The sequence below is a fragment of the Plecotus auritus genome (assembly GCF_963455305.1).
Source record: "Plecotus auritus genome assembly, chromosome: 4".
NCBI lineage: Eukaryota > Metazoa > Chordata > Mammalia > Chiroptera > Vespertilionidae > Plecotus > Plecotus auritus.
This window is the reverse complement of record NC_137775.1, coordinates 152,810,749-152,837,480: the sequence shown is the minus strand read 5'-3', so window position 1 is coordinate 152,837,480 and position 26,732 is coordinate 152,810,749. Positions and strand designations below refer to the sequence as shown.

General features: G+C 40.0%; 1 protein-coding gene across 11 annotated transcripts in view; it reads left to right on the top strand.

Moving 5' to 3' along the window:
- Positions 1 to 26,732, top strand: part of MAGI2 (membrane associated guanylate kinase, WW and PDZ domain containing 2) — a 1,233,836-nt gene that overhangs the window by 1,036,625 nt on the left and 170,479 nt on the right. For 10 of the 11 annotated variants that reach the window (XM_080663639.1, XM_080663638.1, XM_080663637.1 and 7 more), the window contains 2 exons: positions 19,376 to 19,407; positions 25,591 to 25,780. In XM_080663639.1, coding sequence (XP_080519765.1) covers positions 19,376 to 19,407; positions 25,591 to 25,780 — 222 coding nt within the window. The remainder of the gene's footprint in view (positions 1 to 19,375; positions 19,408 to 25,590; positions 25,781 to 26,732) is intronic. The other variant, XM_080663635.1, reaches the window with a different exon arrangement.

The window sequence follows — 26,732 nt, the reverse complement described above, 5'->3', positions numbered from 1 at the left end:
TTCCATTAGGAAAATATCTCCATGCAGCCTACCCAGTCCCCAGGAAAGCTGTGTGTAGAATACAGGTGAGAATGAGAACGAATGTGGCTTCAGAAAGCAAACCAGCTTTTCAAACCCTATTTATTTTTAGATAGTTAACAAGGTTGCTAGAAACCTGAAAGCCTGAATTTTTTTTTTTTGTAGGCTTCTTTTTTTTTTTTTTTTTTTTAAGTGACTTAAAGAGAATGGGAAATTACTCAAAACTAAGCTGACAACTTAATGGAAATCAATTCGACTGAAAAATATTTACTGTGGGGTCACCAAGAGTTAATTGTCGACAATAAAGTTAGTTCTGCCAGTGCAAAATGTGGTCCCTGCCTTCACTAATTTTCTTAAGATTCAAATCCAAACAAAGCATGTTTTGTTTTGTTGTTTTTAACGTAGAGGTCAGCTAGTGGGAAGGGAGTTTAAGAGCAGATTTACTCCCTTCGCTGAAAGATTTACATCACTTCTGATGCTCATTCACACCTAGTGGTTAAGTAATCAGCTCTGTGAGACACACTCTTTGTCTACATTTGTAAAATGAAGAGTGGAGTGACTGGAAGGTCCTCTCTGGCTGCAAAATGCAAGCAACTTATACATGTATTAGGGCCTAAGCATGGCATATTGCTGACAGCCCAGGAGACTTCCCTTCATTCTGTCATCTATAAAATAAAATAATTCAATGACATTTGGGAAAACTTTAGCATTATGTAGAGCGTTGTTCTCTGCCCAGCACATCTGGCTCCTTCAGTCCCAAATGTGTGTCTGTCCTGCCCTTCCAATTATCCAGTTCTTGTATAGGACTTCACAGGTCTCTAATTAAGAGGCAACTTTTCGCCCTAGCCAGTTTTGCTCAGTGGATGGAGCATCAGCCTGCGGACTAAAGGGTCCCAGGTTTGATTCCGGTTGAGGGCACATGCCTGGGTTATGGGCTCAATCCCTAGTAGGGAGCGTGCAGGAAGCAGCTGATCAATGATTCTTTCTCATCATTGATGTTTCTATCTCTCTCGTCCTCTCCCTTTCTCTCTGAAATCAATAAAATCATATATATATATGAGTTAATTTTCTTCCTAAGTAGAAATGCATCTTGGAATGATGCCCCTTCTGGTGGTGTCTCTAAGGAGCAAGTAAATACATAGTAGGTCACGATGCACCTAATAACTCATCCTCTACCACCACAGCCCCCAGTGTCATGGGCCAGGTGGTCACTGCTGCTGGCCATTTCTGTTCCACTGAATGTAAAATCAAGAAGCAACACCAAATAGATATCGCAAGTCTATATCCTGATCTGAAAGATTTTAAGACAAGATCGTAGCAATTAACTAGTCTGCTAATTGCATAATAACCTGTCATCCTGTTATGATACACTGTTTGTGGGAAATGAACTCTAGACTTGGAATCAGAGAGGATGTGGGCTGATTCCTGGTTCTGCCACCTCGCTCTTGCATGCCTATAAGCAGGACACTGTCAGAACCTCAGTTTCTTCTGTAGGATGTGTGTAATCATTCCTTCCTGCATCCTCAGAGATTTCATAAAGAATATATGACAATATACCCCAAACGCCATTAAAATGATAAACTGCTAAATAAATGTGAAACTTTTCTCAGAGAGAAATTAAACTCTGAGTATTGGTAAAAATGCATTTTGACATTTTTTTAGTCAACAAATATTTAGGGAGCATTTACTTTATACTGGGTACTGTACTAGGAGTTGGAGGATCAATAATGAACAAAAATATAGATCAACCCATGCCATCAGGGAACTTTTAGACTCATGGGGGAGAGAACTAGTCATCAAAGGAAGTCATCCCTTTACCATAGTGACCTCAGCCTTGCAAATGGGGGCAAGAGGAGGGTTGAAGAGAGGTTTGTGGAGCAGTGAGAGCCTGTGGTCATGGGATTTGGTTTAGAGAGTCCAGGATGCCTTCCCTGAAAAAGTGACCCCACAACCAAGATCTAAACAATAAATAGGAGTTAACCAAGGGATGAGGGCAGGGAAGCAGGTTTAAAAACCTTATAGTGAGAGGGATCCTCGAGGGTGGAGGGGCTGAAATAAGGTCCCTGACCTGGAGTAGGTAAATAAAGCAAAGCAGGAAGAGTCCAGGGCAAGGTGAGGTTAGAAGATGGGTGGGGGACAGGTTAAGGATCTATAAAGGATTTTCCCAAGCATTGGGAAGCTGATTACAGGGTTTTAAATATAGGAGCAAACATGATCAGATTTTTCCTTGGAAAAGATTATTGTGACTGCAGTGTGAAGAACAGATGCAAGCAGATGTGGGTAGACTGATTGCAGTGGTTCAGGCAGGACCTGATGGTAGTTTGGACTCAGGTGCATCATTGGAGATGAGAATTGAGGCATAGTTAGGAAGCAATAACCACAGGATATAAAGTAAATTTGAATTGCAAGTCATTAAGATATATTTAATATTATACTTATTCTTGGACTGAGCAGTTCAACTCATGTCCCATATTAAATGGTAAAATGTTCCTTATTGAGACAATATGACAGATGAATTACACCTTTTTCCCCACTTGATTTAGTGACTTTATTTTTTTCCTCCAAGGTCTTTTCTTTTTTGTTGTATTGAGGTATAAATGAGAAAAATTGTACATCGTGGTGACTTAATAAACATATATATTGTGAAAGCATTTCTTCCTCCTAGTTAATTAACACATCCGTAGTCACATAACTAGAATTTGCTAAAAGAATAAAACAAATATTTTCACCCACACACCTCCCTCCACCCCCCAGTGAATTACACTGTCTCAGCTTTGATGCTGTGATCAGGCAATGACAGTACTGCACATTGTCTGTCTTTGACTTTTTTATATTTCCCAGTTAATAGTATGACTTTCATTTTTTACATATCAGTGAGAAAAAAAGTAGCGTGTTTACTTGAAACAGCAGAATGACAAAGCTAATGCCTATTCTAGCTACTGTGCCTGTGAAGATTACCCCAGTCTTATTCATAACATTAATAATTGGAGAATTCTCCCATCAACCGAAGATACTCCACATGCTGTGCATTTCAAAAGGTCAAATCTGTAGAAGAATTTATTATATTTCATTAGAGATGTCTCACTCAGCTCTTAGATGAAGAAAAAATAGTCTCCACTTTAAGGCAGGGTGGCACATACATGGCTCACGTGCCTCCCTTCTGTCCTCCCATTTCCTTGTCTGAGAGGTTAATTGATGAAGACACGATTTCCTGCTGAGCCTTTTGAGAATTCTCTCCTCAACACAAACTCCAGGCAGCCAGTGGGTTAGAACTGATATGAGAGTTAAAATTCTCCATTTTAACACTATGTAAATCCTTCGTTCCCCAAAATAACCACTGTAAGTGTGTGTTTATTTAGGTTTTCCTCCCACCACAAATATGGTTTTGCCTGTTCTGCCACTTGGTATCTTCTGATCCGCCCGAGTTCACAGGCAGTTGTAGGCACTCTCAGCAAGCTGAGCCCTGCCTTGAGCACCATAGTCTCTCATCTCTGCCTGAGAACTTTCTCCAGCACTACCCGTGCTTCCTCAGCCTTAAGCAAGGACAACCCAGAAAGGTGGGAGCGTTAACACTCTGGGAGAGCAATACTCAGTGAGCAGCAATCCTTATCCCCTGTGGGAGAGGAGATCTGTCGGAGGACACATGCCCGGGCCTCGCCATTCCTCAGTAGGAAGGCTGTGGTGTGTGTTCCCCAGGGTTTCCCAGAGGATCCACAGGGGGACTGAGTCCCAGGTGCTCCCAGTGATTATCTGCTCATTAGAGTATTTCACTTCCCAGATTCATTCTCATTCTTCGGTTGTGCTCCCGAGGGTCACCCAAGTCCTCATCTCAGGATCTGCTTGTGGGAGAACCCACAACTAAAATGGCATCTTTCATGTTATGTAAAACATTGACTTCCAAACTGCAGTCAATGATGTTCCCCCTGGTGACCCAACAGCTGAGATGTGGGCTCTGCTCTTCATTCCGCAGCAGACCCATTAAAACTGTCTTCCCTTCTTCTCTAGGAAGGCCCACAGGAGAACCTGGGAAATTAGGGGGCGGGGGGGAAGATAAATTAACAAACTCAATTACACCAAGATTCCCACCACAAAGCAAACAAATTTATTTTTATCTCTGTCTTGTAATTTTGATTATTGAAAAATACATTTGAAGGGCAATCTTATGCTGATATTTGCACTTTCTCTCCCCTAAGTGATGCTAATCAGGGAAGCCAGAACCTTCAATGAAGATTTATTACCTCAAACCTTAGCTGGTTAAGTTAGTCAAAACAGGAAATAAACAAGTATCAGCTCTGCCTATATTTCAGTGCTTTGTTTATAAATAATATACACTGAGTGGCCAGATTATTATGACCTCTGAACGCATAATAATCTGGCCACTCAATGTGTGTATATATATTAGAGGCTCTGTGCATGAATTCATGCATGGGTGGGGTCCGGCCAGCCTGGCCAGGGGGAGGGGACATGGGCGGTTGGCCGGCCTGCCTGCTGGTTGAACTCCTGGTTGAGGGGACAATTTGCATATTAGCCTTTTATTATATAAGATATACACTGAGTGGCCAGATTATTATGTGTCCAGAGATCATAATAATCTGGCCACTCAGTGTATATGACATATAGAAAAAGAGAGATACAATTATTCTTTACATTAACAGATTATGCTACTAAGAAGTTCTCTTTAAAATGACATCCGGCCAAAGAATTTCCTATATGCTTTCTGACAACATCCCAGGAAAGTGCCAAGAAGACATGAAAAGGAAAATGTCATGGATTCGCAGATTGTAGCGATAAGACTTAGGAACTGCTTTATAAGGCAGTGAGAGTTGTGTTTAACCTCCTCCTCACTAAATAATCAGTCACTTTTGTTCATGGCTACTGTCTTTCAACAAATTCTGAAATCTCAGACCAGACCACAGCAGAGCAGAAAATAGAGAGGACATGGTGCTGACAAATTGTCTCCTGGGCAGGTGCTGCAATTACATTGAGCATCATGGATGGAGGCAGAGCTGTAAGAAAGAAGCCTTGGGGAAAAGTATATAGAAACCATTTCAAATTCTTCACAACACAAATTTTTCTCCCCAAAACAAACAAACAGGATTAGGAAGTTGTGTTAAGAGAAGATCTCCCCACTGTCCAGCAAAGCTATACGACACCATTGCCAATGGGAGTCTGGCTGCAAGCTGTGCACATGCACCCACTGTTGTGTGAAAGCCAACCTGGGTATTATTTCACACATCACTCCAATGGGCTGTCACGGAGGCCAGGAGCCTGACTCTGGATAAATCTCCCCTTTTTACACGAATGAAAAAAAATTTAAGGCCAGCATAGAGCCTATAATAAAATAGGTAAGCATGTAAGAAAGGAACAATTACAATTAGCCTTGAAGATTAGGAGGAAGAGCATGATTATGAAAGAGATTTACTGCAGAAAACAGAATAAACTGAGAAAACATGCCTGGAATCCTCAGATGCGAGAAGATGTAACATTTAAAAAACAGAAGTGAGCAGAGCAGCCTGAAAAGCAAAAAGCAGGCAAAGTGATGCTTGATGAAGTAAAAAGGCCATAATAAACAAATCTGGGGGTTTGGAATCACCTCGGAAAATGAAAACGTTCATTAGAAACAGTAAAAGGTAAAACTAATACTGCCAGAAACTAAGGATGTAGAGGTCAAGTTGAGGAGTTCTGCCATTATGGAGCAGCAGATCTCAAGCTTTATTCATCTCAACGGCAGTCACATGCAGGACACTCTCCCACCAGTAAAGCTGTTTGTTTTATATACGGCATCTCAAATATGAGGAAAAACTGGGGGGTGGGGGTGCTGTCCGAGTTACTAGAGGCGGGGAAAGGAAGTGATGTGTGAACCAAGAGCTTGGACTATAACCCTTTGGCAGAGAGGGAGAGGCATGGCCCAGTTTAGGTAAATATACTGATGGTTGAAGAAATTAAAAGTTCAAAGAAGTGAAAGAGAGAAACTGAAAAAAAGAAGCAGTCAAAGTGAAATCTACAGATAATAGAATATCCTTTGAGCAGTACTTTTCACCTGTGCATGTGACCCTCCTGGGATCTGGTTAAATTTCAGATCTGATTCAATGGATCTGGGCTCTGGGATTCGGGATTTCTCTCAAGCCCCCAGGTAAAGCTGATGCTGCAGGTAGGGGCTCAGACTGCATCTTATGTAGAAAGATTTCAAAGAAAACCTGAAGCAAATACACTCACTATATTCCAGGAAGAATTCTTTAGAAGAAATTCACACCCAGGAATATTCTAGCAATTTGTAAAGCATCTAAAAGGCCAAAGAAGATATTATACAACTAGAGGCCCAATGCTCAAAATTCATGCATGGGTGGGGTCCCTAGGCCTGGCAGACGATCAGGGCTGATCAGGACCAGGCTGATCAGGACCCGAAGGCCCCGGCAGGGTTGGGAGAGGAGGTGACGGTGGCCGGGCCAGGTGCAGAAGGAACAGACGCCAGACATGACGCTGCCCTCGGCGCCCCACCACCCCACTGTTCCCCACCTCCCACTCTCCTTCCCTCAGTGCTGCTCTGCCACCTGGGGGCCTGCTGGCCAGGGGAGGTGTGGGCCAGGGAAGGTTTCAATCCCCAGTTTGGAATGTTCAGGAGGCAGCCAATCAATGATTCTCTATCATCATTGATGTTTCTATCTCTATTTCCCTCTCTGAAATCAATCAAATATATATTTTTAAAATGCAAGGTGTTTAGAGGAAGAAAGATAGGGTAAGGGAGCTGTTGACAGGGGAATATTTGAGATCTTGCTCACATTTCAGATAGGATAACATAAGGTGGTCCTCAGGGGGTGACAGGTGAGGAGTGGCAGTGGGTGGAGGGCACTATGGGCTGAGGAATGGGCTGTAATGACAGAATGTCTGCAACAGTGACACCGAGCGTGTGTTGGGGCCATCGCTGGAATCATTCATCCCCAAGAGGTTTTGATTCTGGACGGGAGGAGAAACATGGAGATCAGCAGGCCTTTCTCAGCCTAGAAGGTGAAGCGGGAGGCAGGAATGGGCTGCCCGGCTTCCCTACAAATGTAAACACGCAGTGTAACTGCACATGGACATCAGTCACACAGCCTAGCCAGCGCTGGTGGCCGTGTCCTGCCACTCTCTGGCTGTGCTGCGGCGCTATTGGGTGGTGGGCGGGGGGTCAAAGCCAGGCCTCTAAGCACATGTAGTCTAGGAAGGGGTGGGCAGGAAGCCAGTAGCTGGAAGTAGCTTCATGTCACCCAGTGAGTCCCTGCAAGCCCGCGGGGCATCAGCCAGAGGCCTGGGGAGGCCTTTCCTTCCTGGAGCTGTTCTTCCTAGGGTGGCAGCGTCCGCTGTGTTTTTTGTTTGTTTGTTTTTTCAATTTATTTTTTTTTATTGGAAAGCAAGCTCTGGGCTTGCGGTTCCTGGGATCCCTGGGCCATAGCATGCGCCTCCAGGCCTCACTGTGTCCCCCTCCCCCTCCTTCTCAGTTGAGCATCTGGCGCCTGGTGGTCCTTAGGGTCCTTACGCCCTTAGGGCTTTTATTATATAGGATTATTTAGGGAAGAAAATGAAAGCAAATAAACAATTGAGTGGATACAGGCTTGTCCTTTGCATTACTAAATGTCAGAGGACAACAGTAAAATCCCACAGTGTTTGAAAGAAATTGTGACCTAAGAAGTCATTAATGAAACTAGAATTCATATGCAAGTTCTTGGAAAAGATACCATGTATTTGGGTTTTCTAGCTCTGTTATAATAAATTACTACAAACTTAGTGTAAAACAACACAGGGTTATTATTTTTCAGCGTCACAGGTCAGAGATTCAATCCGGTCTCACTGGGCTAAAATCAACATGTCAGCAGGGCAGCCTTCTTTTCCGGAATTTCTCAGGGAGCACCCACTTCTTTGCCTTTTGCAGTTTCTGGAGGCCTCCCATATCCCATGGCTTTTTACCCTTTTCCTCTACCTTCAAAGCCAGCACTGCCACAATGGTTCCTTCCACACTGCCATCTTTCTCTGTCTGCAGCCATGAGTAGGTCTCCACTTTTAAAGACATGTGTGATTGGACTGGGCCCATCTGGATAATCTAAGACATAAAGTAACATATGCACAGGTTCCAAGGACTAGGATGTAAACATCTTTAGGAGGCCACTATTCTACCTATGACATCAAACATAGGCTGTTCCTGAAAAATTTGAAGACACTTACTAATAGACAACCAAAATTCAAAATCCCAAAATGGGGAAATAGTGGTATAAAAGAAATATATAAAAGAAATTGTATGCATATATGCATAACCCGTGGACACAGACAGTGGGTTGGTGAGGGCCTGGGGCAGGGACTGGGAGTAAGCTAAAGAGGGGTCAATGGGAGGAAAAAGGGGACATCCTATATAATAAAGAGGTAATATGCAAATTGACCATCACTCCAACACATAAGATGGCCACCCCCATGTGGACACAAGATGGCCGCCACAAGATGGCCAGCAGGGGAAGGCAGTTGTGGGCAATCAGGCCAGCAAAGGAGGGCCGTTGGGAGGGACCAGGCCTGCAAGGGAGGGCAGTTGGAGGCGATCAGGCCTGCAGGGGAGGGCAGTTAGAGGTGACTGGGCCAGCAAGGGAGGGCAGTTGGGAGGGACTAGGCCTGCAGGGGGGACCAGGCCTGCAGGGAAGGGCACTTAGGAGCAATCGGGCTGGCAGGGGAGCAGTTAGGCATCGATCAGGCTGGCAGGGGAGTGGTTAGGGGCAATCAGGAAGGCAGGCAGGCGAGCAGTTGGGAGCCAGCAGTCCTGGATTGTGAGAGGGATGTCCCAGATTGGAGAGGGTGCAGGCTGGGCTGAGGGACACCCCCCCCCCAATGCATGAATTTCATGCACTGGGCCTCTAGTATGTAATACTTTCAACAATAAAGATTTTTTTAAAAAAGAAAGAAATTGTGGTGAGCATTAAAACCAGTTCACTTGGTTAAGTCTAAGTTATCATTGTAATAGTTATAGGAAAATGCAAAGTTAAAAACAATTCATAAAAATAATTATGATATAATCACTGTAAACTGAGAGTACAGTTTACACTAGAGCAGGAGGACTATTGAGTGAGGTTAAGTGGGCTACCTTACTCCTCTAACCAGGAACCTAATGGAAAACCTCAATAGGATGAAAACAATGACATGCTTTGTTTTAAGCAAATCAAAACAAGACATATTCCATAGAGCAAAAGGCAGCTTAAAAGAACCTTAAAAGAAGCTTAAAGGAGCAAAAAACCTAACACAACTAAGCAAAAAATAATAATATGCATTTGCTGTGACAAAAAAAAACAAAAAACTGTTGAACACCTTTCTGAAAAGCATGCCTTTAATTTGTAGAAAAAATTTAAAATGCATCAAAAGCATTAAATGGAACTGTGCACCACTTTATATTGATAAAATATAAAGTGCATTATTATTTAGTTCTCACTAAAATAATTCCTATTATTATCTTTACTTTGTTACAGATAAGGAATCTGAGCCTAGGGAGAGGGAGGACTTGCTCACAGTCACCCAGATGCAAGCCACAAAGCAAACCCAGGGTCTCACTCAGAGCCCAAGAGTTAGTCCCGGTAGTATAAGCCCGCCCATGTGTATGAAAGACCACAGAATTAGAGCTGGGACTGGAACCCAAGTCATTTTTACCTCATATGCTGTGTGCATAACCTCTCTGCTGTACTGTCTCAGAAATGGTTTTTCTGTTTACATCTTTGCTTCACTCCCCTGAACCAAACATTTCCACACAGGTTATGTTTGTTGTCTCCTCCAGTTTCCCTGCACAACCAACTCCTACAAAACCTCATTAAATTTCCCCACTTTCGGCCACTGTAAGTTGTCTCACGCAGTCCCACCCAGGCTTTTAGGGCAGATCCCCCACATGGATGTGCCCCAGCCTCTTAATAAGGACTTGGATGTTCTTCTTTCTCAATTAAGATTAATTTCTTCCCTTATGCCTTAGATGCCATCTTCTCTTATCTCATGAAATCATTTCAGCAAATATCCCCTTTCCTCCTGAATCTTCAGACACTGTCTCTGTCCAGGAACCTTCTCATCTGAACATAAGCCTTCTTATACCAAAAGAAAGCTTCCCTTCATATGGGTTATATACCCCCATAGCCACTATGACACTGTCTCTTCAACCTCATAGCCGTTTCTCAGTTCCACTTTTTCACCTCCCATTCATTCAGACCCACTGAAATCTGATTTCTGCCTCTGTTGTGGCAATTAAACTGCTTCCACGGAGGCCACTGGTGACCCTGCTGTTGGAAGAACCACTGAACGCCTTGTTTTATGAATATTTTCCTTTACTGCGTCTTGAAGCTTTCTCTTTACTTGGCTCTCTGTTACTTCTCAGACACTCCATTCATTCTTCTGCACATCCTAAGGAGTTCTCTTTTCATGCTATCCAACTTTGTTTCATTATTTTAAGTTTAACCTGACTTTTTAGATCTCTAACCTGATACCTCTACTGACTACCAGATAATAGAGCCAACTACTGCATGACTGAAACCAAACTCACCTTGGTTCAAACTTCAAAATGTATCTCAAACTGCATTTGAACGCAGACTCCCCAAAAGCACCTCAGGGTCATTTCTCCCCTAACCTAACTTGCTAGACTTCACTCTAGAAAGCCTCTTTCCTGTGTTTCTTACCTCAGCTAATGACACCGCCATCCATCCACGTTCCAACCCAGAAGTCTTCATAGATGTTACCTTCTCCATGATACTACTCTTCTACCCCCAGCAATCACTATGCCTCATCAGCTTTCCCAAGTATCTTGTGAGGTGGTCTCTTCTACTCTCCTTGCCCTTCACTACTATTATTAATTCATTCAAATGTGTCTATTAAAGTATCTACTGTGTCAGCATTGTGCTAAGTACTGGGAGTACATTGTGAACAAATAGAAATGATCCCTCCCCAAATGGAATTTATACTCTAGTTGGGGAGATGGCCATAAAATTAATGATTTCACAAATATAATTATGTATATGATTTCATAAACATAATTACAAATAGTGAAGGGTGCCATAGAAAGAAAAATACAAGATGCAATGAAATATTATAATAGAGAACTTTGATTTAGTGAAAGGTCAGGGACATCTTTCCTGCAGAGTAGTATTTCAGCTGACACATACAGAAGGAGTTAGAGTTAGCTGTGTGAAGAGTGACAAAGGGAAGGCAAGTGAAATGAACTTGTGCAAAGGCCCTGTGGTTAGAAAGCCTGACTTAGGGAACTTGAGTGAGTAAAGAAGAGTAACCCATGAGGTGTCTTGGGAATAAGTAATTGGGAGGGAACAATATTTGGGAGGGAAATTGATGTAGGGACATATAGGTTTTGTGTTCTACATTCAATGGAGTGGGAATCCATTGAAGGATTTTAAGCATGATCAGATTCTGTGACATCAGCAAATTTGCTGTTGCTCTGTTCAGGCAAGAAATGGGGAGTGGGGGTGGATTACAGTGATGGCTTTGGAGATGGAGAGAAGTGGATTTGAAATAGTTTTTGGAAATAGAATACAAAGAATTTGGTGATAAGGAAGTTAGAGAGGGGGGATTTTAAGAATGGCTTTCATGTTCCTGTCTTAAAAACTTGGAGCGGCAAGTGAAATCTATTGAAATAAGGACTAGAGAAGAAAAGATTTGGGAGGAAAGGTCAAAGGTTTCACTTTTGCTGTAATTCATAGTGCTTGTGAGACACTCACAACTCAATAAATATTCATTTAATGTTGATGTAAAGTACCAAAACAGACATCTAACCTGTCTTAAACTACTTAAAGATGTTTCTATGCCTGGCCAATGTGGCTCAGGAGGTCACTGGTTTGATTCCTGGTCAGGACGCATGCTCCAGTTGCAAACTTGATCCCCAGTAGGAGACGTGCGGGAGGCAGCCAGTCAATGATTCCCTCTCATCATTGATGTTTCTGTCTCTCTCTCCCTCTCCCTTCCTCTCCCTAAACCATATTTTTTTTTAAAAAAAAAAAAGATGTTTCTAGATTGTTTTCTCAAAATAAAAAAATACTTCATCATTCATCATTATACATCCATCATTGTAAAAAAATATTACTCTCAGAATTGGAATTTTTATTTGCAAGCACTGATTTTTATTTGCAAGCACTTCCACATTCTCTTTGCCAACTGTTCACAGAGTGTCATAAGCATACAGAGCATTTCTCTCTTCATTGCTCTTCAGGCCATAAAGAAAAGTCCTTTGTAGTTGTTAATATTTTCTGCAAACCTCAATTCAGCCTCCCTGACACAGTTCTTCTTCCAGTCCATTCCTTTACTCCTGTTCAAGCCCTCCACTGGGCCCGCTTCAGTTATCAGAGGACAACATATATAGGCTTATCCTTTCTAGATACTCTTCAGGATTACTTGAAATTGTCTAATTATTCTGTCCACCAGGAACAAAGCGAGGGGGAAATGGCCATTTGAAAACACTTGGTAGTGTTTGTAAGAAAAACACTTCCATTTAAAAGATGCAGAAAGAACCATTGATAAAGCATTGCAGAGAAAGCCACATAAAAACAGATTCTCCAGGCCAAAAATGGCAGCCAATTTGACATTTTCTTTGCAAATTGACTATTGTGCTTGGTGGAAGCATGGCGATATGAGGTTTGGGTACCACCAGCAGTGAATCTTCCACGCTGGTTTCATAGAAGGTCGGTTCTTGGCCCAGGTCGGTTTCATTAAGAAGAATTGCCCTTTTACGGATTTCAAATAGCTTAAGCAAATTGTCTAAAGGAACTGCAGGGTCTAGCCCATTTAATGAATTTTAATCAGAAATACATGAATCAGTCAAAAACCAGAAAAAAAAAAAAAGAGTTAATAACATTGAACTAGTTTTAATGGAAATTAATTCATTACCCTGCTGACTTACATTTACCAAAGGCTGAATTTTTTTATGGAAAATTTGCCAGGCTGTGGGAAAATGGGAAGATCTTTAACATAAAGATTAAACGTGTTTTTCTCCTTCAAATTAGCCCTAACTGGAGATTCTAAAATGTTGGGGCTTTTTTCCCCTTTGGAAAACTTTAAAATTAATTTTTTTTTTAAATTTCCTCTATTGGAAGAGTGTCTCGCAATCCCTGAAATACTTTCAGAAATGTAGTGGGAATAGGAGTTTCCTTTTTTGCTTACAATCTTTTATAAGGAAGAATAACTTAAGAGGTGGACAACTGTGTGGATGTGCAGGAGAGGGTCCTATCGTCCCACAAGATTCCACAGGGACTATGAAAACAAATTCTCTCTCGTGTTCTCTAATTTCTCTCACCCTCACATGATATGCACCTACTCCTGTTCCCCCTTTCTTCTTTATCCTTTTCTTTTTTATTGCTTTACATTTTAATCATAGTAAAATATACAGAACATAAAATGCACATATTAACCATATTTAAGTGTATAGTGTTAAGTACATTCACATTGTTTTGTCTTCCTTCTTTTTTAAGCATAACAGAACACAGCTTTTAATAACCCAGGTTGTGGACATCTTCAGTGAAATGTGTCTTTATTTCATAATGATTCCTATTCCTTTTCTGTTACTTAAAGAAAAAGAGAAGTAGAAAGCATTTCCCCTGCATCTCTATCATTTTTAGTAGTTGTAGAATCCCTTCTAAAATACTTGAAACTGTAATGATAATCTTCAAAACCAGAGTCATCAGTTGTAGCAAATACTTTCAGGTGAAGAAGAGACCATTTCACATTCTGCAAATGGGAGTTCAATATATCAAGATGTTACCAGAGAATGAAACTCTCTTGTTGTTCCTGGGAGCAAGGTGGAGGTTTTTGGGGTGCCACTGAAATAAGCATTTTCAGAAGTCCCTAGGGAGGATGGGTTGTGGAAGATTTTATTGGCCTGGAATTATATTTCTCAGATTCCCAAGTCCCTTGCCCCTTCAGCCAGTCCTGGAAAAGGTCAGCTGGGGTTCCAGAGGAGCCAGAAAGAAGGCCAGTGTCCAGAGCTTCTGTCTCATGTTGCAGTTGGTGTAGTTCAGCATTCAGGCCAGATTAAAGCCCATTAGTCCATGTGTGGAGTCCAACATGGCCATGACCCACGCGGGCAGCAGGGAGCGCATCCCCCTACCACAGGAGAGCCAAGAACTCTGCTCACCAGAGACAGAAGAGAGACAGAGTGAACTCACCTTGTTTGGAAGTTTAAATATTCAGGTTCCAAAAGCTTGCAGTGACCATGCCCATCCTGGCCACTAATTTGTTCCCAGGTATATCTGGCAAACAGGTAGGCACCCTGCCTCCATGTCATTCAGACCTTTACTGGGCATGCGTCTAAATTGCCTTGGTCCAGTCCCTTCCCCCATCGATCAGTGGGAACAGACTTGGAGAGGGTTAAATGCAGCTTTTTGACCAAGCTGTATAAATGGCCTGCCTATATCATCTGGTTTCCCCTTTCATTCCTTACCTGTTAAATAATAGCCAGGTTGTTACAATGGCATCTAAGTGGAGTATAGAGGCATGTTGAAAGATTTAATTCTGTTTGGGGAAATTCTTAGAAATCGCAAAAAACCGCCTTGGTGTTATTCCAAGTTGATCATGATAGAACTCTGTGATTAAATTGCTCTTCATTGCATTTTGATCCCTTATTGGAATCGTAGTGGTTTCAAGAAAGTTCATTATTTTGTTGCCTGGTGTAAGTAAGTGATAGTAATAAAACAGGCGTCCTCAAACTACGGCCCGCGGGCCACATGCGGCCCGCCGAGGACATTTATCCAGCCCACCGGGTGCCGCTGCCTGTCCTGCTTAGCAGCCGACTCGTCCCGGGCCCACAGTGCGCATAGGAATTTGTTCATAGTTTTTTTTTTTTAAAACTATAGTCCGGCCCTCCAGCAGTCTGAGGGACAGTGAACTGGCCCCCTGTTAAAAAAGTTTGAGGACCCCTGGTAAAATTTCTTACCAAATAACTCACAAAGACATCTCCCTTCAAAGCTACTGTAAATACATTGATATTTTTTCATTTTGGATATGATGTGTCAGAAGAAGTAGATTCTGAAAAGAGCTACTCTGTGGAACATTCCTCTTGGGATAAAGCAACATTGCTGAACAGTCATCAGCAATTTGAAAATGGGCCTTTGTGAAGTGAGAGCTTAGTTAAAGCTCCTGATGAACAGGCAACCAGCACAACCCAACAGTGTGGTTAGCAGAGGGAATGTTCTCAGGTTTCTCTGAAGCAAGATTCCGGACAATCAAACAATGAAGGGGTGTAAGAAAAGGAAATATTAAATATTTTCTGGGTTTTGTTTTGTGGTGTTAGTTTTTTACTGAATTGAATGAATATTACCTGCAAGAGATATTACGATTTTGTTTTTATTTTCAAATGGTTGCCTGGGACACGGTGTTTTTATTTTTATTTTTTTATTTATTTCAGAGAGGAAGGGAGAGGGAGAGAGAAATAGAAACATCAATGATGAGAGAGAATCATTGGTCAGCTGCCTCCTGCACACCCCCTACCGGGGATCAAGCCCACAACCCTAGTATGTGCCCTTGACCAGAATTGAACTCGGGACCCTTCAGTCTACAGGCCGATACTATTTCTACTCAGCCAAACCAGCTAGGGCCGGTGTTTTTATTTTTAAATGGTTGCCTAGGACATATAAAATGTTATCTGAATAGGTAGTCAGATTTAGCAAATTAAAATACAGAATTTCCAGTTAAGTTAATTTCAGATAAAAAATGTTTATGTATCTCCTATGCAATATGTCTCATCTATAATAATAATACCATAATATGCTAATTAGACCAGACATCCTTCCGGATGTCCTTCCGGACGAAGCCAGGGCTGTGAGGGAAGCCGGTGCCGGCAGCCAGGGGAAGGAAGGCCTACTCTTGCATGAATTTTGTGCATTGGGCCTCTAGTATAGTATATAAGACATTCTTATACTAAAAAATTATTCATTATCTGAAATTTAAATTTAACTGGGCACTTTATAATATATCTTGCAACCATGTTCTTATAGTTTATTAAAAATTGTATTTAGTTGACATGTAGAACTGAAATTTCAACATGAACTCATTGTTGTTTTCTCCATTTTTAAATACTAGCATTTCTTGTCTATTTGCATTGTGCTGCTGTATCCCTACCCATCTCACTTTAGGTGTAGAATTAAAAATCTATTTTAGTTTTATTTTGGGTTCTAAAGAAGACAGATTTTAGAAATCTAATTCAATTTTGTGCTTTTTTATTTTAAATGCTCACTTGAGGAAATGTCTTTATTGATGTGAGAGAGAGACATTGATGTGAGAGAGAAACATCAAACAGTTGCCTCCCATACACTCCCAGACCAGAGATAGAATCTGTAACCTAGGATGTGCCCTGCTCTGGAATTAAACCCACTTTTGGTCTATGGGACTATCATATACCAAACTGACCAGAGCCAGTTTTGTGCTTTTTTATTAAATGCATCTAAATGTCCTTATTAGCTGCATCTAAATATTTCCATTTTATTTTTTCCTTTAATGTTCCTGCTCATGTTTCAGTTAGCTTATAACTATACCTCGGGGTCCTCAACTTTTGTTGTCTTAAGAATCAGGATTAATAACTTTATATTTGTATACAAGCCAATCAATGATCAGTATGGAAAACATGGGCCACTGTAAAGAAGTTTAGAAGTAGGGGAAACAAAGACCAGAAATAAACTAAAACATAAAGGAGCTATTATTTTATTTTTAAAAAACTCTTTTTCTCTGAAGTTAGTTTTATAAAGAGACTGTTAGCTCTGAAAGACATAAGAAGAAGATATCCCTCTTCCTGTTTCCTATGAAGATGGGTGATGAGGAGCCCAAAAATAATTGTCTCAACAAACCAAGCCAATCTTGCTTCTGTGATCTATCTCTAACCAGAATGATTTCAGAAAAAGAAAAACTGCAGAAATAAGGATTTAAATTTTTTTATTTTGTTTAGGAGATTTTAATGTTAATTGGAATGAATATACTCCTAGAGGAGCCATCCCTACAAAAATTATTGCACATTTATAATACATAATAGTTTGGCCCACACTATTACAGTATTTCTGTAGCTCTTCCAACGAAGTTGAGCAGAAAATTGAAGTTTAATCATGTAGAAAACTTGACCTTCTGACTTAATAAGGCCAAATTGAGTATATCCAAAATAGATGTTTTCTATTCATCGTAATTTAAATGTTTATAGCATGACTGATACTTTGCCAGAGAAACACAAAGGATCACATAAGTTATTTATATTTAAATAAATCTATCCTGATACAATTTCTTACTACCTAAATTACTTGCTCCATAGCAAGCAGCTTTTTTTTTTTTTTTTTTTGACAATGACTCAGAAAAAAGCCTCTTCCGCACAACTCGGCATTAGAAGTACTCGAAAAACTGCCATAATGGGCGCAGGGAAGGAGTCCTGGGTCATGCCAATGGTGTGAGGTTAGACGGAATGAAACAGCCTTAAAAGAATTGGAAGCCAAAGTGCCTATGATGACAGGTGGTCAAATTAAACCTCCCTCTCTCCTTGTCTGATCTTAACCAGTGTCCCTTTAGCCCATTTTAGTTCTGCTAAACCATGACTGCTAAGGAAGGGTCAGATGATTACACATATTCTGTAGAAGAAATAATCATCTTTTAAGATAATGTCCTAAGTGGAGATGAGAGCTCCATAATAGAGGAACCATTTTCAATATATCTATATCAAAGTCTAAGAAACTCCCAGCCCAGAACAAATGTAAAATAGTAACACTCAAAATCTGTTCAGGCCCTCCAGGGAGGTGATAACAGAAAGAAAGTAGAGGAAATAATTGAATGTTTTGGCACTGTGAGAATGTATAAATAGTGTCATTTCTCAAAAGAACTATTACTGGCAATTCCATAAAACAGCAAATAAATGTTATCCTTCACAGAAAATAATGGCTAATTGTCCAATAAATTACAAAACTTTTCACTTTGTAGTTAGTAGTCAAATTGCTTTAATTGTCATTTTATAGAATGAATCAAAGATGATTAATGTATTTATTTATTTATATTTTTCACTCTGAGATATTACCAAAAAGGATGTGATTAAATCCTTGTAATTAAATTAATCAAACCAGACTTTGAACAGAATTTTTTTTTTTCATTAGTTGGAAAGAGAGATAAGAACATACAGAGTATGTGAGAAAGTGAGCTAATTCTACCAATCTCCTTAGTAAGATGGCTATTACACTTTAATTTTAAATTTAATTCTGGCCTTGGCCAGGTGGCTCAGTTGGTTGGAGCATCATCCCATACACCAAAAGGATGCTGGTTCAATTACCAGTTAGGGCATATACCTAGTTGTGGGTTTGATCCCCAGTCAGGTGAGAAGGAGAGGCAATCAATTAATGTTTCTCTCTCACATCGATGTTTCTCTCTCTCCCTTCCTCTCTCTCTAAAATTAATAAAAACATATCCTCAGGTGAGGATTGGAAATAAATAAATAAATAAATAGTTTTAACTATGGGTTCCAAGGAAAGCTAAGAGACATGGTGGATTATTAACTTTCACTCTTTTCGTAAAATGAAGCATAAGTTCTTCACAATAGTGCATTGAGATGCAATTAGTATTTATGTATTGCCTGCATTGGATTGATTCCGCATCTAGATAATTGTGTGTTCAGATTTCTGTAGGCATTTCCTATAAATGGGTTATAGTTTTCAAATATTCCCATTTTGTACAATTCCAAGTTTTAAAGGTGATAATATATTATATGTACGTGACATAGTTTCAGTATTTCATTTATTACTGGGCATTTTATCATATGCCACCTAACATTACAGTGAGTGAAATTGCTGAAAGAAGGAAGATATGATATGAAAAGAAAGTACTTTTGTACACTAGATTACGTTTTGGCTTGCTAGGGCCAATGTATAGCAGCCTTCTCCACCACTACCTCCATTATGTTTTTACTACCATTTTTTTAAACTAATACCATATGATAAAATAATAATAAAGGAAAAAAGAAAAGGGAATTAATCTGTCTTTTACTTTTAATTACCTTAATGGTCATTTGGATCACAGAGTCCGACCAATTGCCATACAATTTGTGATAATAAAAAGGACTCAATAAGTTGAAAAAAAGATGGCTTTGTGTTACATGGCTGGGTCAATTAACACTTTGAGCTGCTTCTTCATGCAGAGCATTGTGCTCACACTAAGGTGTTAGGATAATAAAATAGATATCTGCTCTCGAGAAGATCTCAGTGGGAGAACAGTCAGTCCTATAAAAATTAGAATTTTTTGTGGTTACTATTGTTTGCTGTTAACTAATTTAAAGTGACTCACAGTTATTTTAATATCATGCCACCCATAAGTGGTAGTAGGGTATATTTTCAAAGTTCAAATATTGTTTTCTTTATTACAGGTTTCTTTTCTCCATGGAAATCTCCAAAGCCTGTAAGTTGGAATTATTATGCTTCTTCCTTTATTTCTAGTTATTATTATAATCCCATTAAGCAAGAGTTGGTGATTGGGTAACCTCAAAATCTCTTCCACTTCAGAGATTCCGTGATGTCAAAACAAATCTCCTGTGTCCCTATGTCTTGTATTTGCCCCACAAATACAAATAGTTCATCTTACTTTCCTATAAAGGCATTGCTGCCTGTTTTTTAATAAGTATACCTACAAAATGAGCATAAACACTATTCATTACAGTATATTGAAAGTACTTTAGAAACCTTCCCCCAACCCCCAACTATCCGAAATACTATCATTTTTATAACATGGAATTTTTAGAAACAATGCAAATTACAGGCCCAAAGGTCTTGACCTGCAAATTAAATTGGTTCCAGAAGAAATTTAGCTCTCTATATATTTCTATATTTATATTTACATTTTAATGTAGACAGAGCTAAATATATATGTATGTGAAAATGTGTGTGTGTGTGTGTGTGTGTGTGTGTGTGTGTGTGTGTGTGTGTGACCAAACCTGACAATCACTCAAAGGCATACTTCTGAATCTTCTTCAGACACTGGTGATCTATCTGCCATCACCTAACCTCTCTGGGCCTAATTCTTTTGTGAATCATCCTGTGATTTTGATGCCAGTGTAGAAGGCTGATGGACTTAGTAATCTTTTTGTAAGGCTTGGTTAACAAGTTGACTTTGCAATTAGAAATTATCTTTATTTGCTTTTAGATTGACACTAGTAATTGTCCAAGTCCCAAAAGCTTGGACTGGTTTTCCAGGATCCCATTTTATGTGTTAGAATACCCTGACTGGAATGTGTAAAACCAGAACTAGAAGAGAGCTGTAGCAAAGTGATTCATGTCCGAAAACACTCAGGGAATCACATCCTCTACCTACTTCTTTTCTTTCCTCTGACAGTAATCAACTTTGAAGAAAGTGCCCCTAGTGTAGCCAGTGAGTAGGGAATTCTTGAGTTAATTTTATGCTTCTTTTATTTCTTTTACTGAAGAAATATTTAACTACTTGATTTTCTCATTGTAGAAATGGAGATAATATAATTTTGCATACTTTTCAAGTGTGATAACTGGCTTAATTAAATAACATGTCTTGAAAATGGTTCTAAGATGTGAAAATAAAGTGTTGTTGAGCCTCTAATATGCCTGAGGCTTCTCTCAAGGCAGCCCAGAGCTGGAAGGAGGAACTGACAGTGTCAGGGCCACAGAGCATCCTCACCAAGCATGTCCTTGTTTCGGATTTGGTTCATCTGGCCACAGAGAATATCAGATGGAAAAACCAGACCTATTGGGGCTTAGTAAGCCACTTAGTGATCATGTGATTTTGAAAGATGTATTTAAAAATGTTTAAAATGAAATTTGTTTTATCTTGGCCAAAATCTTAATAATGTCTTCCTTTTATCACCAAATTTAAATCTGTACTCCGTGGTTATACACACCTTTATCTAATTTAACAAGGAACCTTGCAACCTCATCATGGTGCTACAATTATGCAATTTAGTGATTTTCTTATATGTACCCCTTTTATACAAATTATGCCATTTGATGTAATTATAGCATTTTCTGTCATTACGTAATTACATCCATAGTCAATAATTCCAAAAAAGGTTTTATAGGACTCAATTTATAATTAATCCTGAACCCATGCACCCATACAAAAGTTAAAGCTTGGATTTTCAGGTTCTAGGCTGAGTGAAGATAGATGACTGTCCATTAATGTCCCCCATGTAGCTGTCAGAAGTTCTTTGGACTGAGGACTATAATAAGGGGCAGTATAGTATGTGATTTAGGGTATAGGCTTTCAAGGCATCCTGCCTGGGTGTAAATCTTGCTTCTAGCTCTGTAACCTACAACGTGCTGCTTAACCTCACAGTATCTCAAGTTCTAGATCTGTACAATGGGGGACAATAATAATACCCCACTCGTGGTAGTTGTGAAGTTTATTAGTTAATCCATGTGTGGTGCTTAAAACAGAGCCTCTACCTGTTGAGTTCTAAGTATAAACTACAGTCATCCTATCAATCAGACCTTTTATGCGTAAACTCGACAAATTAATCACTTTATGAAAGACCATATAGTTTGATAAGTAATCATTTTAAAAAAGATATAAATATATACACATAGTATACGGATTTATACACTCTCTCCTCCTCCTGGTCCTGTGTCCCTCACTCTCTGTCCTACTGATCCACATCTTACGCCAATTCACATCAAGATAGCCACTTCCCATTTAACAAGTAATATGCTAATTGTAGTGAGCTCTTGTTCTCTTTACCTTGAAGGGATCCAAGTTCGTACTTCAAATACAAAATCAAGCCAAATGCCTTCATCTCCCAGCCCTGCCCTAAAATAGTGAGTAGGTATGTTTAGACTACCCCAGCTTCTATAAGAAGCAAACAGAGTATGTCATGAGGTTTGGGGGAGGACCTGCATTTATTCACAAGCCCTCTCCTCCCAGTGTGTACCCTAGAATCAGAAGGTAGGGTTTTAAAAATCAGCCCACCATGATTGTTTTTTTCCATTCTACTGTTTGATGCCCTGTTATTGACTGTATGTCTGCTCTGTCCACTGATATTTAGGTGACCGCTGTCTCATACAGTCAGGCGTTCATTCATTTACCAACGGCAGCAGAGATAAAAGTCTTCTCCCAGATATAGAAAACAACTGTTTCCATTTTTCTGTACTCTAGTGAGATGTTTATAACATAGCTTAAGTATGGACCCCACTGGTATTGGACAAGGCCCAATCAGAAGCCTTGTTGAGACAAAGCCTGGCCACTAGCACAGCTCCAGACAGGTTACTGCCAGGAAGAGCAAGTGAGGCCATGACCTGGGCAAGAGGACAGGATAAGAATCTAGGTTCATAAAGGTTGAGAGGAACAGTGAGCATAAAGAGTCCCAGCTGGAAAGCAAAAGTCCAGAGACCAGGTTATCTAAGAAAGTAGGGAGAAGTCAACAGAGAGCACCCTTCAAAAGATACTGTCAGCTCAGAACCACAGCTGCAGTGAGCAGGGGTGACCTTTTGTGTGGCAGGCAACTAATAACTCAATTTGGGGCTTGGGCTGTAGGACTGCAAGTCTGCTGTTTCTATAATTTCATGGGCATGGTGATTTTCTGCTCTATAGTCTTTTAAGAACCCTGGCTGAGTGACTTGAGGGTTGATGAATGTCACAGCAAGATGTTGTGAATGCTTTACAACTGGACTCTTGACTAATTCCCCCATCTCTGTGCTAACAAAATTGTAAAATTTGTCAATCTGCCACAGAAGCTTTCCCAAACAGTGCCCAAAGCATTATTTGTTCTGTAGTTTTAAGAATTATTTTACAAATGCTAATATTTCACCCGAAGCATGTTTGCTGCATTGATTGTACATGAACAATACATATACCAGCAAAACTTCTGTAGGTATCAGCTAGCCCTGACTGAAAGATGGGAGAAAGAGCTAGAGAGTTGCTGCATCTCTATGATGACAAGTGTGATGTTACTGCTTCTCAGACTGTTTCTAATCTACTTACCTTTTAGAGTTTAATATTTCATATTTGGGGACAAAAGGGGGGATGTCACAGCCAGAATGCATCCATGTGGTGCCTAAGGTCAAAGTGAAAAATAAAAAAGAATATGTCTTTAACCACAAATGTGGGTCTTCCCATCATAGCAAAGACAACCCAAATGGATGACCAAAGGAACCCAGAAGAGCATCCTCAATGAATTTTGCTATCAAATGAATTATGAAGTTTGGATTTAAAGATTTTTACTAAATGGGGGAAAAGGTAGATAATTAGCTAAAACTCTAAGCAAATTTACCATTTATTCTTCTCAATGTATTATTTTGTAAAAAAGCATTCAGTCATTTAAGGTTCTGACCCAGGGTCTGTCACTGACAGCTACTAGACCTCTCTGCAGTCCTAGAGATTATTCTTAAAATTAGGGAATTGAATTCGACTAAGGGTTTTACATCTTTGTTAGCTATAGAAACTTTGTTCAAATGAAATCTTTTTCGGTGGCACATACAGAAAACAAATGAAAATGAAGCCACTTGTCTTAGTGCCTTCAGACTGTTACAACAAAATACCATAGACTGGGTGGCTTACATACAACAGAAATTTCTTTCTTGGATCTGGAGACTGGGAAGTCCAAGATCAAGGCACCTTCAGATTCAGTGTCTGGTGAGAGCTCACTTCCTAGATGGCTGTCTTTTTTCTGTCACCTTCCCTGGCAGAAGGGATTAGGGAGTTCTCTGGGGTTTCCTTTATAAGGACAATAATCCCATTCATGAGGGCTCCACCATCATGAACTAATCACTTCCCAAAGCCATCATCACCTTGGGCGTTAGGATTTCAGCATATGAATTTTGGGGAGACACAAACATTTAGATCATAGCACCAATCTTACCAATCTTATTTATTGAAAGGAGTTTTGGTAACCCATTTCTTTCCTAATTTGCTGGTTCACTTGGCCCCTGCCACAGTCTAAGTTAGGTGAGCAGGTCACAGGGACCTTTGTGCTACACAGTGACCTGTACAGTACATGGTATCTCTCATCTTTAAAATATTTATCCTTGATAGGTGAGAGGCATCAAAGCCCTGACCAAAATATAACCAGGGTGAAAACAGAAGCAGGCAGTAGGGGACAGAAAGTTATAATTCTGTCAAACTTAAAATAGTGTGTATCAAAACTGGTTTTGAAAAAAAGAACAAACGGCCATATTTTTTGACTAAACATTTTCTGGCTTACTCTGTATTATAATATAACAATGAGAAAATCTGCATCCCCTGCAGGCTCTTCCCCCAACATAATCTATTTGAGGAGACTTGCAATTACAGTTGGGCATGCGTGGTGAGAGGGTAGGAGAGAATGCTGTAAGAACACCCAGGAGGGACATGTAACCAGATCAGGAATGGTCAGCGAACATCTCCTACAAGAGGAGATGCCTCATCTGAATCTAATAGCCAGATAAAATGAAGAAGGGATTTGGAAGAGCAGAAAAATTGATGAACTTTGCAGGTAGAAGGAGAAATTAAGAACATATGCAAAGGTTCACAGGCAGGAAAGAACCCAAAGGATCCTTGGAAATGAGAGGAGAGACCATCAGCAGATACAAGAAAAATAGCAGAATCTGGGTCATGGTGAGCCACTGACTTCCCATTAGGGAGTTTGGCCTTCCTCCTGAGGACCATGCTGACCCAATGCAGAATTTTAGGCAAGAGAGTAACCTAATCTAATTTTTACATAAAGCAGGAAAGTAGAAGGTAAGTTTGAGGAATCAGTTGATCAATGAATGAAGGTGAAGTTGGTTGTGCTGTTAGGTGATCTCAGTGAACCTGGCTTTTTCCTTGATAAAAGGCTGTTAGTCCTGCTTTATCTGCCTCACAAGGTTGTGGTGAGGATTAAAGAAGTTACTGTATGTGAAAGAATATGGAAACTGGCAAATGTCCCATAGACCTTTAATAAATTGTGGTGGTAGTAACTGCAGCCGTATTTGGGGAAAGAAACCAGCAGATTAGCAGTAAATGAGGCTTCATAGATGACTTTGAACAATCCATAAATCCCAGATGGTTGTATTATTACTTATAAACTGTAAGGAAAGTGATTGAATGTTTAAAAATAGGAGATTGTTGGGATATGTATAGCTGTCAAATGAACATGTGCAGACTACTTTATCTTCTTCTGTTTCAGTAAAAATAGTGTCATGCATTGGGACCATATTAGAAAAGGAACAATTCCATATACTTCTAAGTACTTGCATGTAAATTATCTTGAGATACATGTTACTTTTATTTTATGGGGGGGGGGGGGGGGGGGGCGGGCAGGGAAACAGACTCAGAGAGATTGAAAATTACCAGCCTACACGGTGACAAGGTTATATAAGTTTGCATTCAAAATTCAGGCACCACTCGTATTTATAACTGCTACTTTATTGTATAGACATAGAATCCTTTCTCTCAAGGCACTTGCACCAAAGATTTAAAATGTTTCATGGGAGAAAAGTCCACAGGGCGACACATATGTAATACCTTAATCAATAAAGAAATTTAAAAAAAAAAAAAAGTCCACAGGGCAAGAAAGTCTAACTTAAAGGTGAGAATTGTCGTACATAACAAAGAAAACAGCAAGAAAGAATATGTCCATCATTCTCTCTATTCTTTTTCACTTTCCAGATCATGGACCGATGGGAGAATCAAGGCAGTCCTCAGACGAGTTTATCTGCTCCGGCCATACCGCAGAACCTGCCCTTCCCACCCGCTCTTCACAGGAGCTCCTTTCCTGACTCAACAGAGGCCTTTGACCCAAGGAAGCCTGACCCATATGAGCTCTACGAGAAATCTAGAGCCATTTATGAAAGTAGGCGTAAGTGAAAGCCACCTAAAACAAGGGTTACATGAATAATAGCTGAAACCCCGCTAGGCATTATATTGAAGCTGAAATGATCTGGTGTGGTTTTATGTCCTGAAATTCAAATAGTATCTCAATAGTAGGGCCAGCTGATCTAAACGTTTCTTTTAAAAAAAAGAAGTTGTCAACTCTAGAAAAAACACAGCTTTTGGTTAAATTTTATTTACCATTGCCACTGAGGAAAATCAGGAATGTATTTGGGATGGGGAAGGAGGCAACAGAGGTTGCTAGTTTTGTTTTCACCAAATAATAAGAAATGTGTGGGATTTTTATATTTAATCTGATCTTGAGTCTGAAGTTTAGATTTTTTTTCAGAGCCTAGAATGCAGGCACTGAAGAATTTGGAGCTGGGAGTAAATGTTAGCCAAATCCTTCCATCTCACAAACATGAAAGGAATGGTTTCAAAAGCAGCCCAGAGCCAGGTGCCAATTATTTCTACCAGAGGCTTCTGCTTCTCATTTAATGCAGTGGAACCCATTTGAAAGTTCAGCCATAAAACAAATTATCATGTGTGCACTTGACATCCTATTTGAAGGTCCTCTAAAATTATTTCATTGCACTTTATAAATATTAGACAACAAAAGTTTTTAATATTGCATGTGCATTCATTGTGCCTCTTTCTACCATCTAACAGGTCATCTCTGCCAAATGTTAGAGGACAGGAATCTAAAGGGCATGAATGTACAACCTGTGAGGGAAATACACAGCATAACATGAGCATGAGTAAATGGATCGAGAAGCCTAGCGTAGTGAAATGGGTTTGGTCCCTGGTGCTCCCATTTACGGTCTACTGATTTCCTTTGATTCGCTGTTCTGCCAGTGTATTCCTTCCAACTTTACCACTGAAGCATGAATAGCAAGTTTTAAATTGTGTGTGATCTCAGAGGAGCTCAAGTCTGCTTGCTC